Source organism: Triplophysa rosa, linkage group LG17 (assembly GCF_024868665.1).
Source record: "Triplophysa rosa linkage group LG17, Trosa_1v2, whole genome shotgun sequence".
Taxonomy (NCBI): domain Eukaryota; kingdom Metazoa; phylum Chordata; class Actinopteri; order Cypriniformes; family Nemacheilidae; genus Triplophysa; species Triplophysa rosa.
In genome coordinates this window covers 2,761,925-2,781,691 of record NC_079906.1, presented here as the reverse complement: position 1 = coordinate 2,781,691, position 19,767 = coordinate 2,761,925, and the positions used below count along the sequence as shown (strand labels likewise).

Below are 19,767 nucleotides of genomic sequence, written 5' to 3'. Positions count from 1 at the left end.
TTAGTAATTGGAATCAAATTAAAATTTGGCCTAAATATTATTTGAAAAACTTTAACCTAACGAAAATTATAATTTTTTAGCAATAAACTAAAATAAATTGAGGCGCTAAAATTATTAACTATAAAAAACCTAAAACAAACATGTCTGTCGAGCAGTGTGAATGCTCTAACCTGTTAACACGCAGCTCACGTGTTCATTGTGAAATTAGCCTTGGCAGTAACGTGTCTGAAACTGTCACTTGTACATATAATCTATGGTCTGAGCTGGTGCAAATGAGTGGAGGCAGGGACTAATTTGCATATTAATGGAACTGCATATATTAACCCCGACAGACCTGGATTTTTTCCACTGAGAAAAAAAGTGATGTCCATTCCAGTGGACGCAGGGTCTGAAGGGACTGAGGCAAGGGTGTTACACACAATTTTAATTGACAGGAAAACACTTTTACAAATACTATTTTGTTTAGAATTATGGCATGTCATCAGGTTATTGTAGCATTAATTATAAATCTAAAAGTCCTCCCAAACCACCACCAATCAGGCAGCGCATTCCATGAGTGTACACATAGATCTACACATTTGTCAAAATAATGTAAAATTCTGACTTCACCATTGAAAACGTGCACTGTAAAAAATGAATAGTTGGTTCAACTTAAAAAAAAAAAAACTTCAATTTGTAACACCTAAAAATATTACGTTTTTCCAACTTAATTTGACTAGGTCAGTTGCACTTAAATTGTTTGTGTTCATTCAACACTACAATTTACATTGATCTAACTTAATTTTACTGCATTTCAACTTAAACATATTACTTCATCTCAAATCATTATAGAATTATAACCTTATAATTCCAAACCTAATATTGCTTAAAAGTACCATTTTTATTATTTGTGAATTATTTATTTTCCTGAAAATGCTAGTAAACGTTATCACAACTTTAGAAATATTTATTAAGATTAATTAACTCAATACATTTGAATCATTTATTCAATACACTGTCAGTATTTTCCTTAATCTGGACATACAATTACACATTCGTACAAGACATACACATACAAACCTACATCTTGACAGGCTTACAAACAAAAAAATAACTGAAACATCAGAAGTTCAAAGTCTTTTCAGTAGATTACACTGAACATGCATTAATGATGATGAAATGTACACATGTCTAGTGTGTTTGAATGAATGTCTCTCATGGATCTTGCAGTTCAAGCTAAAAGAGTACTTTCAGGAACACCTCAAAAGTGATTTGAAGGAGTTTCAGATAAGCCAGGTTGATAATGTACATCATACGTAGAATCATGGCTCAAACTGTTGTAACTGAAGTCAAACGATTCAAAACTTGAATCCCTCGATCGCAATGCCAATGTCAGCAGGTGGTTCATGACGTTCTCAATCCTTCAGAGTAGCGAACACTGCCATGATAAGATGCTAAAGGTCACCCTCACATCTTGTTTATCCTAAAAGTATTGTACAGTGCCCTCCACTATTATAGGCACCCTTGGTAAATATGAGCAAAGAAGGCTGTAAAAATAAATCTGCATTGTTTCTCCTTTTGATCTTGAACTCCCACACAAGTCGCTTTCCCACCGGAGGAACTTTTTGTAGTTCCGGAACTATTTGGCAGAAGCACCCCTTTTTTTCGCATAACATGACTACAAAATAATTTAAGACCACAACAGTCAGAATCTTTTAGATGGGATCCCTGGGCATAGACCTGCAGAATGTTTGTGTTCATGTGTGTGTTGTACTAGACATGACATGACGCTGTAGTAATGGAATTCACAATGTGCCAGCATATATGTCTGATCTAGATGGGACATTGCAGAGAACATTATATGATGACACTATCAAAACTTAATAAAAATCAGAGAAATGGTACAAAGAGTTAAGACAGAAGGACTCACCTGGGTTATTTAGTATTTTATACAAAAACAAATTACAATAAAACATAAATAGAATAAAAAAATAACAAACAAAAATATTTACTTTAGTACTCTCTAAAAACTGTTGTGTTAAAACAACACTTTTTGTGTTCAGTTAAGGGCAACACACAAAATGCACTGCCAGACAGCCCACATGATTTACTATAGTAAACTGTTGCAAAAATTACATTGCCAAGTTACAAACTATGATCACAAGCTGAAAGACAATATCAACACCTGTACACATCCTCCATCATACAAGATTTACACCACATGATTGCAACAATGCTTTTCTGGACCAGCAGCAACAATATCAAGACATTTCCCTGCATACTGTAACTCACTGGCATTTGCAAGCACACACTGCCTCACCTCTACCTATTAATTCAGTTCTATCAGATTCTTCCATAATTCACACACAAACACGCCGGATTCACAAAACTGTCTTAAGAGAAAATATAAGAACTTTATTAAGATAAATTATAGGACGTTCTTAAGAATATTCTTAAGTGTAATTCTCAAATATTGTCTTGTAAACATTTGAATTTTTCTAAGAATAAAAGGGCAGACTTTGTCATTGATTGTACTATAAGAGTAATTTGTCCTTTTGTTAAACTTTATTTGTGTACCAAGCACCTGGCGACTCACGTTCTTATATAAGCGTGTAATGTGTTAAACGGCATTAACGAATATTATAGGTATACATACACGAGTCTGTGTAAGTAAACATTTTGCAATGTATGTAAAAGCACTCTCGATTTTCTAATAACGAAGGCTAAAAATCGGTAAAGTAAGGCAGTTAGACCTGATCAACATTATATCAAAATTCATTATTGGCCAAGAAACACCACCAAATACATGTAAAAAAACTCTTACCTTTTGAGATTTTAAAAACAACCGTGAGGGTATTCTAGCCTATAGATTATATTTACAACAATAAAGCCATTTTCATTGACATATTTTCAGTTTCTTGACTTAGTGACTTAGCGCGACATCTAACAAATCACCATAAAATGCGGCGATTTAGGCTATATTCTTTCACACAGCTTCTGTCTAGGTAACCATATGCGTATTTACAGACGAAATGTGTTCATGTTTATACATTCAAACAGTGGATAACAGTGACAGGTTGTTGGAAACGCTGTTTTGTACTCATTTCATTCAGGAGTCACCTGTGGAATGTGCTGCTTCTTCCTGCCACTCACTGAGACGATCCCTCCACAGGGAAAGTGAGACATTGCGCTCGCGGGACAGCACTGGCGACATTTTCCCACTGAATGAAAACTTTATCGGAAGGTCGCTGGATATTTCGCTTTGTGTTTCTGAATAATGAATAATAATAAAATAAGCATAGTAAAAATGTAAATAGTATAATTAGTAAAACTATATTAGAATACTATATAAGTAAAACTATAATATTAGTAGTATATAGCTTAAAATTAGTCAAACTGAATAGTTAAACTATATAAACTTATCGAAGTTTTAGATAATACTATAGTATAATTACTATAATGTACTATGGTATACTACAGCATTTTTATGTGGGCGATCATATCAACATGTTTTTATCGTCTTTTGAAGTTTAATTCATGTGATGGATATACTTTGTGCTGAATAGACCCTTATGAAAATGTGCACTGCTCAAATGATAATTCTCCGGAACTTCCATAGGGGTTTGTGGAACGTGCCATATGTGTATCACATTTTCTTGGTGAAAGCAGATGTATTAAGGACTGACCTCAAAGCCCCTGACCTGTTTGAGTCTGCAACACTTGATCCAGATATGGCCTTCTGCGCCAATGTCCGAAATAAGGTAAGACACAAATATTAATCAACCCACTATTAACCTAATTGTGGATGATGCTCAAAATGTGGATGATAATCAACAACTGTATGCAGTGCTTTCAGTATGACCCAATAAGATATTTTATTTTATTTCTAGGGCATCTTCATGTTTGTAACAAATATGCACACTTTCGGTCGAGTATTATCTGTAGAAAATTACCAAACAAACCACTTGCACAACGATCTCTGGCAGATCTTTGAAAATCCTTTGGTAAGATAAACACAAATTGTTCAAAGACTATATTCATTTAGTTATTACACACAACATTCTAAATGCCCCTGTTTTTTCTGTTTTCTTGTACTTTTCCTTGGAACAGGAATGGGAGGAGCGATACATTCATAAGAACTATTCAAAGATAATGAGAGACAATCTTGTAGAAACTGTGAGTATTCACCCACAGACAGAATGAGATAAAACATTTTATCGCCTTCGAATTATAAGGTTTTATCTGATATTTTTGTCAAAATTTAGTTATTCACACATTTATCAACAGTGTGTACGTTCAGATGTTTGCGTAGTGAGTGTGTAAGAACAGTTTCACGCAAAGTGTGGGATTTACCAACTTGTACTTATACATATAATTGTTTGTAAATATAAGCACACCTCTGAGCATGCTTACACAGAGAATCTAGTGGTAGAATGGTGATACAAAAGAAAGTGCCACTGTGTTTTTCATGTGATCTTTTTTGCAAATACTCAATTAGTAATTTCATAGTTCGAGGTACACATTTGCGTGTGAAACGCTATAAAAGACAAATGGGAAATCATTTGAAATGTAGTTAGTGTCATGGCTAATCTCACTTTGCTGGATGATTTGGCAAACCTTTTATTGAAAGCACAATGTAAAGACACATTTAACAGAACACTATATGAAAAGAAAAAAAAACATTCAAACTAATTGAAAAAGATTAAAAAGAGGTTTGCACATTAATCAGTATTATAAAATTATTATTATTATTAAATTTAGGCTATGGAAAATAAATCTCCTATAAATAATTGTAAAATTAACAATAAAACGCAAATTGAGCAAACCATGCATTGCGCAAATAATGTGTTTTCAAAAGGCTTGTTCGACGTGATGCATTAAGTTGAACAAGCCAAAAGACTGTGAACTGTTTAATGACAGCACAGAATACATTCACGTGATTTTTAAAAAAATATTTTACAGTTGGAATACATTTAGTCTCTGTCTTTTTCATGTACTAAAGAAACTTTCAGTTCACTTTCAAAAAAATGCACAGAATGCAGAAAGAACTTTATAAATCCAAGCTGACATTTTTCTAAATATGTTTTTAATTTTATTTTCTTTAATAATGTGACATTTAAGGAAGTTTTCTAGTGTTGTTTTAACTAGACTTTTACTACTCTTTAATGGTGGACAAAATGGTGCTTGCTCTGAAAAAACTCAGCATGGTGTTTTGTAAAGTTGTACTTTAAGGGATCCTTATGTTAAGTTCTTTGTGTAGCCATGCCCTGATGTGTACTGGTTCCCTGTTCTCAATGAAGTGGGCTGCAATCATCTTGTTGAAGAGATGGAGAATTTTGGCCAGTGGTCAGGAGGTGGAAATGTGGTATGTTGTGTTTTTCTTTTTAAAAAATTACCCTCTTAATTGACCCTTCGCAAAACCCCGCCCCCCATCGTTACTGTTGCTTTGTCAGACAAGCTTTCTGTTTCAGCAATGCTGATTTCAGACAGAAAGGTCTGCAATATGCATTCGAGGGATACATTCAGGATTTGAGATAACTGTAACAATAATTATACCTATATTTGTGTCCACACCAGCAGACTAAACTCACACGATGCAGTAGGCTACTAACATTACTGTCACACAAATGGATGTATAGCTAACCTAAACGTGGTGTATTAAGTGTTTATATGTACTCCGAGATTTGTAGTAATGACAATTTTAGAGAGAGAGTAACTTTGGGCAGAGTTTTGGTCGGCCGTGATCCTTCTTTGTGAAAACAAAAGTAAACCTTTAAATATTAGTTCAGTATAGAAAAGGATAACAGTCCATCAGTGTCTTAATCTTTATTTGTGTTAAATACGACAAACACAGCACAGCTGTTGCTGTTCGACATCATTGCTGAAAACGTCTTTCCTTTAAAATGTCACTGCAAATGCTGCTCTATGAAGGCTGAAGATGCGCTCATCACATCACAGGGACACAAAGCATATCTTGCCAGCTTGCTCATACATGTAATATGCAAGTAATATATCAATAAGTATTATATCAGCCTTAAAACACCACTTCCTGAACGCTTCCATCTGTAATTCGTACATTAATGATTCCAACAATATCGTGTCTCGTATCTGTATTGGCAGAAGTGGGTAGAGTAGCCAAAATCTTTACTCAAGTAAAAGTACAAGTAACTAGAGAAATTGTTACTCAAGTAAAAGTAAAAGTCACTTGTAACAAAGTTCAATGTAGGGAAGGAAGGAGGCGGGAACCGGCGAACATTTAAACAATAAACTTTAATCAAAAATAAACAAACAATAACACGGAAGTAAAAGGCCGGCAGCCACCTCACGGTCGACTGCCGGCCACACAAACATAAATAAAACTTAACATTTCCGGGCCCGGTCCTCTCTCGTCGGCAGTCCCTTCGCTCGTCCTCTTATGCTCCCTAGCTCCCCGTGAGGCATGCGGGACCGGTGCGCGTACAGCTGATACTCATTTTCACTCACGCCACCGGCCCCGCCTTCCTGCCCCACGGCTCTCGTCCCGCCTTCCTCGCTACATAACCCCATCGCCCCTCACAGGCCGGGGGGTACCACCACGCCTGTGTTTACTCCCCCCGGGGGGCCCCCCCTTGAGAGCCCCAGCGCCTGGGGGTACGCACCGACGAGACGAGAGAACGGAGCCGGGAGCACCCCGAGCGACAGGGACGAGAGAGGGGAGAGAGGAAAAAAAAAAATAGTCCGGTTCCCCGACACGCCGTCGCACGGTCCTCAGCCAGCCGAGAGGCTCTTCCTCGCGGTGCTATGCTGTGGTGCTGGACGTTCGGTGGACGGCCCGATCCTCCTCCGCCTCCTGGAGGAAGCCACCTCACGGTCGACTGCTGGCCACACAAACATAAATAAAACTTAACATTTCCGGGCCCGGTCCTCTCTCGCCGTGTTCTCCTGCCGTTCATCCTTTTATGCTTCCGCTCCTCCGTGAGAGATACGAGGCCGGAATGACGCCCAGCTGACACTCATTATCAATCGCGTCCCGGCCTCACTTCTTCCTCCCACGGCTCTCCTCACGCCTCCCTTGTCACATCACTATTTTAAAAATTACTTGAGTAAAAGTAAAAAAGTATGCAATGAAAAAACTACTCAAGTAGCTAGTTACTTAGTTATGTTGTATCTGATTATATAGGCCTACTACATATTAACGCCAATATTTTAATATTACATTTTAATCAATATTTTTAATTATCATAAGCAGATATCTTTGCAATATACTAGAGAGACTAAAGAATAGACAAACACAGAAGAGACAAGCATTTCTGTAAATTTCATCTAGTCCTGATGTCAATGTAGTTTACACAACTTATTTAGAATAATAGACCATGTCAAACTAAAGCATTAACTAAACTCAGAGCATTTCCTAAGATGATCTAGAACATCTGCAGTGCTCTCTTAAATGAAATACACATTTTTGAACAAAGCTCATGTTTTCTCGTGTTGTGTCACGTGTGTGTTGTGAAACGCTCTTACTTGTAAACAAACAGTGAACCACACGCCCATCAACAAGTTTTCTTCCTTCTGTTCTTCAAATGTATATTTCTGCAAGCCCACGTCTCTGTGTCTGACAGGTAACGCGCATGTTGCTGTGTCTGGCGAACAGGTCGCGCGGGTGCGCGCATATGGTGGGCATTTATCATTGCTGGCAAACAATATGACACATTTGCAGTTTTGATTGTACATATCCACTTCATCCAACGCTCTTTGTGTTCTGCGTGTTCTTAAATTTCGCGCTACGAGGAGTGAGTTGAGATGATTCAGATCGTGCTGCGAACTGAACAAATCATTTGAACTGATTCATTAGCCTATTCAAATGGTTTTTCCAATTGTTCAATTAATGCTTTCAAAAGAATCAATCACTCGGGAATGCCCGTAAAAAGAGACGACAACCTTGAAATAAACAACGCATTTTATAATGCATATTTTAAAATGAAGGAACGTCACGCAATGTAAGTTATGTAACGAAGTAAAAGTACAGATTTTCTATTAGAAATTTACTCAAGTAAGAGTAAAAGTACACACTTTTAATTTTACTTAAAAAGTACATATTTTCCAAAATGTTACTCAAGTAAATGTAACGAAGTAAATGTAGCGCGTTACTACCCACCTCTGTGTATTGGTATAGTTGTGATGTGAACTCCGCTATTCTGCTTTATTTAGAATGTTTTTCAAAAGTTATAACTTAGTTATCGTTTATCGTTATAGTGTGAACGTCCATTAAAGCTTGGCATATATCTCTCTGTTTACTTTTACAATAATTAAAAAGCTATTTTTTCATATTAATCACCAAAGCTATACTACGCCAGCTTGTCAGGACTGGTTTGTTTGTCGGACAAAATGCCGGTCAGTCACGGGGGCACATATGTAATATCGGCGTTATGATTGGTCAGATCACCTCTCAATCAAATTGCATGCGAAGGGTCAATTGCCTAATTGCTCCATCTTGTAGCTGTTTGTTTAACAAATATTTTTTGTTGTGTTTAGGATCAAAGGATCCAAGGGGGGTATGAAAATGTCCCCACAGTCGATATTCACATGAATCAAGTGGGGTTTGAGAAAGAATGGCGAAAGTTCCTGGTCGATTATATAGCACCAGTCACAGAGAAAATGTTTCCTGGGTACCACACAACGGTAAACCCTGCTTTGACCTTTCAATTTGAAAATTAATGAATTAAAATATATATATATTCTCTAGAAAACATACTGTAGGTTTCTGTTGAGTTCTGTGGGAGCAGATTTTGTGTGGGTTTGCTTAGAATTCTATTTTGACAGATTTGATATGAATGTTGTTGTGCATTATTATACACAACATCTGTTTATTTTTGATTGAAATATGCTACAGCTCATTCTTTCGATTATTACTGCCTTGCACCCTTGACATTAAATTCATGTGCCTCAGACCACTACTTAATCTTATAGTTTTTTACTCGGATATGATCGGAACAGTCAGTGCCTAGCAACAATATTGGTGGAAGCAAAATAGTGGGGTGATGGGAGCAAAATGCATCTTTCATCATATAGATTTGACTCACCTGACTGTACGTCTTTAGTACCTCCCAAAGGTTTGGGTGGTTATCATAGATCCTGCTGGTAAATGCTGTAGCTAACTACACCATAATGAGGGTAAAAAGCTTTTGATATGTAGTTTCGGTGCTCCTCAAAGAGAAAGGGGAACTCTTCAAAAAGACTCCCTTTTGGTGATGCATTGTTTAGCTTTTCTTTCGGCATGCCAATTAGGATAATTTTTGTAAACATTATTGTTTACGTTTAACATAGCTCTTAAAAAAATAAGATAAGTGCAGTTAGTGGGTACTCTGTATACAAATGAGTGCTTGTGAACATGAATGTATACTGCTTGACGCTAATGGGGCTGTTCATGTGTTTTTTGTGTGTGTGTGTTCTGCAGGCACACTTTGACCTGGCATTTGTAGTTAGATATAAACCTGATGAGCAGCCTGCTTTAAGACCTCATCATGACGCCTCCACTTTCACTATCAATATGGCACTCAATCAAGTGGGAATTGACTATCAGGTAAGATGAAATAAAGATAATAGATATTAACAAGATGCGTCACTGACATAAATGGGGAGGGAATGCAACTCTCAATATGACTGCTCTAGCGAAGGAGTCCCACCAGAGGCATTGCGATCACGGCCTCCAACTGGCACCGCTTCCATAAACAGACTTTGCCTGAAACATGTCTAGCATAGGCAATACTGATGCAAGATATTGTTTTTGATGTTTTCATAAAGCACAAAAATAAAAAACACATAAAAAATGATATTTGGGCCATTCTACAGAATTGGTGCAAACTGTTGTCCCACATAAAAAAAACACATTTAAAAGCATTAAAATACTAAAACCTTTTTTAACCTTTTTAAACCTGTTTACTAAGATTTTTCCATTATCTATTGAAACCCACAATTATATTTATAATATCAGTAAGCTTAATATATATAAAATCATCATGTATTGGGTACTTTCAATTGGGAGGTGGCTGTCCTGAACCCTAAATTTCAACTTATGAAAATCATATTACTTTTTTTTTTCTTTTTTTTTTCATTGTTTTTAAAAATATATTTTTGATGTTTTAAAAAAATAAGTTAAAAAAATGATTAAACTTTATGTGATAAAATGTGTCCCGCATTTTCATGTCACTATCGAAACAGTGTATGTTTTAGTCCTTTGGCTGAAACTGATTTTAGCTACACCCCTACATTTTTGATCAGAAATAATTCCCGTGTTCCTCTCTTTCTCACAGCTACATGGTGAGTAGATTAGTCATATCATTTTGAAGTAAATGTGTTCAAAAGTCTGAACATCAGTGTGCTATCCTCAATGAACGTCACATACCAAACATCTTTTTTCTGCACTTCAGCAAACATTTTTGGGTGTTATTCCACAAAATTAAGGTTTTATTTGTGCACATCTGTTCAGAACTGTGTTTGCTAACCATGTGCTGATTAGCATATTTGAGCTAGGCTCAAAAGTATACAACCGAAAGTATATGTCACAACCGAAACTGAACATGGTATCATTGTTTCGGTAGTGAAAAAAAGGAACACTTAATCCTTTATTTGGGGAAATAAACAAAATTCAGTACAGTTATGCAAATCATTAGTATTTTAGTACGGTACAATAATTCTTTAATGTTAAAATACTTTAAGCTGTTGAAGTTTAATATGCAAAGACAATCATGAATATACCATGTGCAGTTTGAATTTCTTGAAGAGTTAAAATACTGCGGCATATTGAAATAAAGCAATAAGCCCCACGCCCTTAGAATCAGAATCAGATGTTATAAAATGCACTGCAACCCACTGCTTCATGGGGCTTATTGCTTTTATAAAACATATTATTACATATGCGTAGCAAGGTTTCATAAAATAAAGTAAATAAAATGATATTTAGGCTATGTAATGCGGTCAGCCGTTATAAATCGGGGTATTTTATAACGACTTGGAACTCGGCTCAATCAATCAGAATCAAGAACCAGAACTGACCGTTTTGTAAAGTAAATTTTATCACTGTTTAGAAGCATATGAGCATATACTGGATGTAAGCCTCAAGGTATGCACCAAAATGATTGTAATTTGAATGTCATCAAGACATGACTAGAGTTCAGGATTCTTTTTATAACTGAATCACAGATGATGTTTTTCTGCATGTCCTGTTTTCAGTTTAATTGCTTTGGTTATTACTATTAACTGCATAATGTTTGTTTGTTGTACTACTTTACTGTAGAGCATTAAGTTTAGATTTGTTTTTTGGACATTTAACACCCACTCTTTTGTTCAGGGTGGAGGCTGCCGGTTCTTGAGGTACAACTGCTCGGTTGAAGCCCCCAGAAAGGGCTGGGCGCTCATGCACCCGGGACGCCTCACTCATTACCACGAGGGCCTGCCCACCACAGAGGGGGTTAGATACATCCTTGTCTCATTTGTGGACCCCTGAGTTGAGATCTTTTTTTATCAGAAACTTGACTCTACTTTTAATAAAGAAGATAGCATAGCTCATCAAAAATAAGAATCAACAGGTTTGTGCTTGAACATTTAAAAAATGTGCCTTAATTTGTGAGTATGTCAGTGTAAATATTTTGTTACATTAAGGTAATACTAAAGGTTGAAAGCAGTTTTGACAGATCACTTTTTGACTTCTATGCAATGGCTTTTTTTACTCCATTCTAATTTATTTCTCAGAGGTGATGTGAATTTATTCATTACATACTGATAACAAAATCAATGGACATTTGTACCCTTTTTAGCTTTGAAATTCAACCAGCAAATCACATTGTTTTTAATAATGCCTCTTAAGCAATTCGTGCTGTTTTTTAGGCTGCACCAAAACTGACATATAAATGTATAGCTTAATATTATTTAGAAATGTTTTGTTTTGCCTTGTTTATGAATCAGTTGGCTTGTCATAACTTGTGGAAAAAATAAAAGTAAGGAAAAACTAATATATTCAAGTTAATTTATTCATAATAGTCACACTTTATATGTGGAGTCCTTAAATAATATGTACTGTACTTCCATAAGGCAAAAAACATTTTATACTATGTACTGACATTATTGTGCACATTATGTTGTTTTAGGCAGGTTTAGTGGGTCAAGAGTGTAATTACACGCAGATACTTAAGTACAATTTAACAACTCATGTCGTATTTACAAAATAGGTCAATTGCATATATGTGACCCTGGACAACAAAACCAGTCTTAAATAGCACAGGAACATTTTTAGCAATCGCCAAAAATACAGGGTATGGGTAAAAATGACAGATTTTTCTTTTATGCCAAAAATCATTAGGATATTAAGTAAAGATCATGTTCCATGAAGATATTTTTATAAATTTCCTACAGTAAATGTATAAAAAGTGTATTTTTGTGAGTGGATGGCCTGCTACAGTGCCTCTGATTAACAACTTCAAATGCGATTTTCTCAATATTTTGCTTTTTTTTGCACCCTCAGATTCCAGCTTTGTAAACGGTTGTTGTTCCGCCAGATATTGTCCTATCCTAACAAACCACATATCAATAGAAAGCCTATTTCTTCAGCTTTCAGATGATGTAAAAATCTCAATTTTGAAAAATTGACCCTTAAGACTGGTTTTGTCATCTAGGGTCACATATTGTATTTCAGTCCATAGTTGTTAAAGACACCTAAAATAAAGTATCATACCAATCAATTAAATAAAGCATCAGTCATAGAAGTATGAAGTTAGAGCATATAAACTTTTGCACGTCAAGAAAGAATAACTGGGGTTATTTTACCATAAACACAGATTAGAAAGTTATTGATGAAAAAAGCATTTCAATAACATTTCTTTTTCTTTCTTTTCACTATTTATTTTTAATGTCTAAAATGTTTCGGTCATTCTGGTGTAAATCAATGTCCAGCCTATTGTTCCCTAATGGGACTTTACTGTGTGATTTCTTGTAACAATTACAATAAGGTTCCATTATGCATTCGGGCAAATCCAGCGTTACGGATGTGACATTTCAAGTTTTGACTGAAAATAAAAACTTTCAAAGAATGCATTTATGTCAAGAGCTACAGGTATACTATTATTTTGTGTGTGTATATATACACTCACCTAAAGGATTATTAGGAACACCTGTTCAATTTCTCATTAATGCAATTATCTAATCAACCAATCACATGGCAGTTGCTTCAATGCATTTAGGGGTGTGGTCCTGGTCAAGACAATCTCCTGAACTCCAAACTGAATGTCAGAATGGGAAAGAAAGGTGATTTAAGCAATTTTGAGCGTGGCATGGTTGTTGGTGCCAGACGGGCCGGTCTGAGTATTTCACAATCTGCTCAGTTACTGGGATTTTCACGCACAACCATTTCTAGGGTTTACAAAGAATGGTGTGAAAAGGGAAAAACATCCAGTATGCGGCAGTCCTGTGGGCGAAAATGCCTTGTTGATGCTAGAGGTCAGAGGAGAATGGGCCGACTGATTCAAGCTGATAGAAGAGCAACTTTGACTGAAATAACCACTCGTTACAACCGAGGTATGCAGCAAAGCATTTGTGAAGCCACAACACGCACAACCTTGAGGCAGATGGGCTACAACAGCAGAAGACCCCACCGGGTACCACTCATCTCCACTACAAATAGGAAAAAGAGGCTACAATTTGCACGAGCTCACCAAAATTGGACAGTTGAAGACTGGAAAAATGTTGCCTGGTCTGATGAGTCTCGATTTCTGTTGAGACATTCAAATGGTAGAGTCAGAATTTGGCGTAAACAGAATGAGAACATGGATCCATCATGCCTTGTTACCACTGTGCAGGCTGGTGGTGGTGGTGTAATGGTGTGGGGGATGTTTTCTTGGCACACTTTAGGCCCCTTAGTGCCAATTGGGCATCGTTTAAATGCCACGGCCTACCTGAGCATTGTTTCTGACCATGTCCATCCCTTTATGACCACCATGTACCCATCCTCTAATGGCTACTTCCAGCAGGATAATGCACCATGTCACAAAGCTCGAATCATTTCAAATTGGTTTCTTGAACATGACAATGAGTTCACTGTACTAGAATGGCCCCCACAGTCACCAGATCTCAACCCGATAGAACATCTTTGGGATGTGGTGGAACGGGAGCTTCGTGCCCTGGATGTGCATCCCACAAATCTCCATCAACTGCAAGATGCTATCCTATCAATATGGGCCAACATTTCTAAAGAATGCTTTCAGCACCTTGTTGAATCAATGCCACGTAGAATTAAGGCAGTTCTGAAGGCGAAAGGGGGTCAAACACCGTATTAGTATGGTGTTCCTAATAATCCTTTAGGTGAGTGTATATATGTGTGTGTGTGTACGAACACGAGGCGTGGTGGAAGAGAACCCAAATGCAGGCAGGCAGTGAAGGGGTTAACAGACAAGACTTTATTTTGTTAAATAAACAAAAGACAAAACAAAAACCCACGATGGGGTGTAAACAAGAACAGGATAATAATAAGTAAAAGGGACGTAAACTAACTAAACACTAAACTAAACAACACTAGACATAGACTAAACTAAACTAAACTAAACACTTACTATAGACTCTGGCAACACAGGGACCATCAGGACACTAAACGCAGCACATACACCGACACGCAATGACCGACACAGGACAATGAAACATGAGGGTATTATATAGGGAAGACAGACAAAGGATAACGACACGGGGCAGGTGTGGGTAATTAAACACTCAGGGAAAGATAACGAGGAAACGAGATGGCAGGAACAGAGACGAGACACTGGAAAGAACGTATATTATTGTCAAAAGGACAATAATATGTTTCTCTCCACACATAACCAAAGGCTTTGTCATGACTCTGCTACAGGACCAAGAAAAACATGACTAAATGAAGCAGAGCCATGACAGTTAAAACTATATATAAATATACTGTATTTGTAGGAGTGAAGTGTCATTAAAGTAGTTGTAATACTGTATATTAATATATACAGTATATATAGCTGTAATGGCGCGTGGTGCGAGTTCAATCACGCCATTATGCAGTCACAAATACATGAATGGCGTTGACTCGCACACAAAGCGCCAGCTTAAAACGCATCATTTGTTTATTTTCATGTCACAGACACGAATGACAACACTATACCAGCTTGTTTCTAACATACGTGTGTGTGTTTACTGTAGCCTATACGGCGTAATCAACTCTCTGGTTCCCCGAGGGCTGCTGCCGCTTGTGTCTCGTACGGCTCTCACTAAATCCTTGGTGTTTCGAGTCTGACGTCATCACCCAAACGTGTTTTTTCATCAATTTTAACAATCATAGGTAGTTTAGATGGTTAGAGTAGGGTTAGGGTGAAGGTTTCGTAAGACTTGAAACACCAAAGATTTAGTCAAAACCAACAAGCCACGCCCACGGATCTGACTCGAAAGTACCGTCCCCGGAAGACAGATTAAGTGGCAGACGGGCAGCTTGAAACAGAGCTCTGAATACACCGTATATCATTTTTTTTAGATTTTAGATTTAGATTCAATTTATTGTCATTGCACATGTACAAGGCAACGAAATGTGACCTCTGCATTTAACCCATCCAGAGAGTAGTGAACACACGTACCCCCGGAGCAGTGGGCAGCTATCACTACAGCGCCCGGGGAGCAAGTAGGGGTAAGGTGCCTTGCTCAAGGGCACCTCAGTTGTTACCCGCCGGCCCTGGGAATCGAACCGGCAACCTTCTGGTCATGAGTCCGACTCTCTAACCATTAGGCCACACTGCCCCACAGAAACAATGTCAGATGTCAGTAAGCACGCTATTTAGGACGCAGACCAAAGAAACGACGCGCTGTCACTTTCAGCCGAACCAACCCAAATAGACGAGAATGATGTACGTGGTCGCTTTTGATCATAGGAACTTCGGCCTACTTATGTGATTATTTTATGTGTCTGTGACATGAATAAACAAATGATGTGTTTTAAAACACCGCTAGAGTCTGTGTGTGTGCGCGCTAGTGAAACCCGCCACAGCTCAAGTACAAAAGCTTGCGTCATTTTACAAACGTCCTCTGCTTATTAGTGGTGGGCGGATCGATCCTGAAGTATCGATACTGAGGTTGTATCGAAAAGGATCGATCCTAACATAAAAATATCGATACTAATGTGTTTTTAGTTTTTACTACTGGTTTTATTTATTCACTAATGTAGCTAATAATTGTATAATGAAGAAAAACTATTTCCCATACACCTAGTTTTGCACACGTTGCTCCTCCCTGCCCTGCTGTGTTTTGTAGTCCGCTATCACGTGACTCAGCAGCGCCAAGCGCAAGAACGCAGACGCTGCTGCAGCCTGCGAAAAGAAAATTAGCATCGTGTGGAGTTTTTTCACCTTGGTGAATAAAAACACTGCGAACTGCGATGTATGGCAGTGGGCCTTTGCGGGTAAAAAGCCAAAGATTGAAAGTACTTTATTATTTAAGCACTTTATTTACTTTGTGTCTCAAACAATTGTGTGCACTTTGTTTATAAATTCACTTAAAAAAGTGTAATGAAAGGGAAACATGTTAATTTGTTCTATTATTTTGTCTAAACATAACACTGAACAAAAACAGAAAAGCAGTATTAAAATCTTTGTTCTTGAGTAATAATTTTGTCCACTTTGGTTTTTTTAAAAAGCTAGAGAAGTAGTACTGGGATAACGAGAAATTGTTTTGTTATATATCGTTTTTCTGTTCTGTTAATCTGTTATTGTTACTATTTTCCAGTAATAATTTGGTGCAAAGTTCATGTTTGCAAATTCGATTACAGGAATAAATAACTAACTAAATAGATTTATTTGGTTTAAATGATGTCCAGTGTTTTAACATCTACATGATTAATTAGCCTACAGGCACATTAAGAGCACAAATCACAAAATATTTTAGTGGTCATGAAAATGTATTCAGATTTAGCATATTAATGATGCATTCATCTGATAAATCATGACATTTCATCTACAGGAAAGTAAATGTAAGTTAAAGTGAATGCTTTTTAAAAGTAAAAAGTATTAGTATCGAAATCGGCAATACTGGCCATGCATTTACTTGGTATCGGATCGATACTAAATTTTACAGTATCGCTCACCACTACTGCTTATACTTTCACATATAAGATCATTAATTGTTTTAACCGCTGTTTACTTCCTACCGCTGCCTCGAGTTCAACATGGCTGCGTATCAAATCTGTAACATGCTCATCCTCCCCGTTATACGTGTTGTGTGAAATCTCCCCGCACCGGGGCTATTTTTAAATTGCAGGTGTATTAAAACAATGGGCTGGAAACTATAGAGATCCGATCAGTTATCCAGATGTGGAAGCCACTTTTTGACAAGTGTAAACGCGCTGTGTCCTGATTGTCTGAAGATCCGATCTGCTTGTTCGGATCACCGAGATCGCATGCTAATGCCAAGTGTAAACGCACCCAAAACGCACCACACTGGCCTAAACTACAGGTAATAAAGCATAATGTGTCCAGCAATGGATTATGGGAAGTGTAGTGCAAGATTATAGCCCAAGATGGGAGGAACACATGGGCATCCGGTTGTCAGATGTAACAATTTACAACCAATATATTTAACCATCTGTTTATATTTGCCCAAACCCCTGTTGATAGAGTCCAGACATAAGAAAAACATATTAGGCAAGTCTATGCACAAGTTTTCTACTTAACAAAGGGAAATAAACGTGTTATGGATGTGACAAAAAAAAAAAAACGTTTTGAGAGACAATTTCTGTGAAATGCACAAATCAGAAGCAATAATATCCAACAAATGAAAAAGGAATGGCTCTTCATAGGACATAAAATAGTGATTACATTCAATTTCCATGTGCCCATTTAGGAGGAATACAGACAGTTATGGATGTGGTGCTTACCTGACTTTAGAAAATCATGCTTTAAAAAGAACAAATGAAGAGTTTGGTTCCAAAAAGAGATAACTATAAACAAAAATCATGTGCTTTATTGTGTTATGTTTTTATTCTACTCAACTCTCACTCAACTTTATTTATATAGCGCTTTTACAATTTTCATTGTTACAAAGCAGCTGTACATGAGACACATTGACTACAAGCAAAACAATCAAAGTTGTACCTGCAAAAACAAGAAAAGGTTGAAAACAGAAGACAGAGACACACCCACACACAAAACACTCCACACACACAACACGCACACGCACCAACACACACAGACACAGAGACACACACACACACACACACGCACGTACACAGACAAGTACGCACACACACACACGCTCAGTGAGAGCACACATTTAGGATAAAGGAGAGAGAAGCACAGGTCAAATATAACAGATAATAAATTCCTATATGCAATATTAATTAAGTAAAACTTTAAGATTCTAAAGCAGCCCCCCCGGTCAGGCAGATAGTGCAAAAACAGTATGCAAACGGTGGCGAGGAACCCAAAACTCTAATCGAGAAAAAAAACCTCAGGAGAACCCAGGCCCAACCAGGGGATTCCAGTTCCCCTCTGGCAAAAGCTGCTGCCTCTGCACAAGCTCCAGAGAACTTGCACAACAAGGCTAAATAAAATAAATAAACTTAATAATAAAATAAATTGTAGTTTAAGATTATCATTAATAATCTAATAGCATTTGAAGTTTTGTGGTGAAGACATGTCAAGAGACCGCGTCCTTCTTTATCCAGCTCTATCATCTCAGCTCTTGTCAGGTCCCCACTTCCCATTCTCCGCTCTACCATCAGGTCAGGCCATGAACTGCATCCTGCTCGCTGTGGTAACCTTGGAACAATGAGACAAGACTGGCTGAGAGTAGAGTACTGTTCTGTACTCTTTGATGCAACAAGTACATCAGTTGTGTTTTTGGTTCCGGTTGATCTAACTAATGCAGCCTAAACCCTCTGAAGATTTATATTATGGAAGAGTAGTGTATGCAAGATTAAAAAGATGCGTCTTTAGTCTAGATTTAAACTGACAGAGTGTGTCTGCCTCCCGGACAGTGCAGGGAAGACTATTCCAAAGTTTAGGCGCTAGATAGGAAAAGGATCTACCACCTGCACTTGATTTTGAAATTCTAGGTATTACCAACTGACAGGACGCCTGAGAGCGTAATGCACGTGAAGGACTGTAATACAAAAGGAGTTCATTCAAGTACTGAGGAGCTAAACCATGTAAGGCTTTATAGGTAATAAGCAAGATTTTAAAGTTAACGCGATGCTTTATAGGTAACCAGTGCAAGGTTGACAGAACCGGGCTAATATGTTCATACTTTTTTGTACGTGTAAGAACTCGAGCTGCCGCGTTTTGGACCAATTGGAGTTTTTGTAATAAGCCTGCAGGGCAACCACCTAACAGTGCATTACAGTAATCTAGTCTTGATGTCATGAATGCATGAATTAACTTCTCTGCATCTGAGATTGACAGCATATGACGTAGTTTAGATATATTCTTAAGATGGAAAAACGCAATTTTACAGGTGTTGGCGACGTGGCTCTCAAATGACAGATTACTATCGAATAGAACGCCAAGATTCTTTGCTGACGACGAGGGTTTTATGGAACATCCGTCAATAGTTAAACAGTATTCTTGGTTGTTACTTATAGCAGTTTTCGGTCCAATAAGTAACACTTCCGTTTTGTCCGAGTTCAGTAATAAAAAGTTGTTACTCATCCAGTTTTTTATATCGACTATGCATTCCATTATTCGATGGAACTGCTGTGTTTTCATGAGGCTTCGAGGAAATATAAAGTTGAGTATCATCAGCATTATTGTGTTAGTTAGCTGTATTTTT

The 19,767-nt window shown here is 37.4% G+C and overlaps 1 protein-coding gene across 1 annotated transcript in view; it reads left to right on the top strand.

Annotated features, from left to right (window-relative positions):
- The window catches only part of plod1a (procollagen-lysine, 2-oxoglutarate 5-dioxygenase 1a), a 29,860-nt gene extending 16,826 nt beyond the window's left edge, over positions 1–13,034 (top strand). Inside the window, exons 13-19 of the mRNA XM_057356042.1 lie at positions 3,599–3,740; positions 3,870–3,983; positions 4,090–4,155; positions 5,240–5,344; positions 8,491–8,637; positions 9,413–9,538; positions 11,306–13,034. Coding sequence (XP_057212025.1) covers positions 3,599–3,740; positions 3,870–3,983; positions 4,090–4,155; positions 5,240–5,344; positions 8,491–8,637; positions 9,413–9,538; positions 11,306–11,461 — 856 coding nt within the window. The 3' untranslated portion in view covers positions 11,462–13,034. The remainder of the gene's footprint in view (positions 1–3,598; positions 3,741–3,869; positions 3,984–4,089; positions 4,156–5,239; positions 5,345–8,490; positions 8,638–9,412; positions 9,539–11,305) is intronic.
- Positions 13,035–19,767: the final 6,733 nt, after the last annotated feature.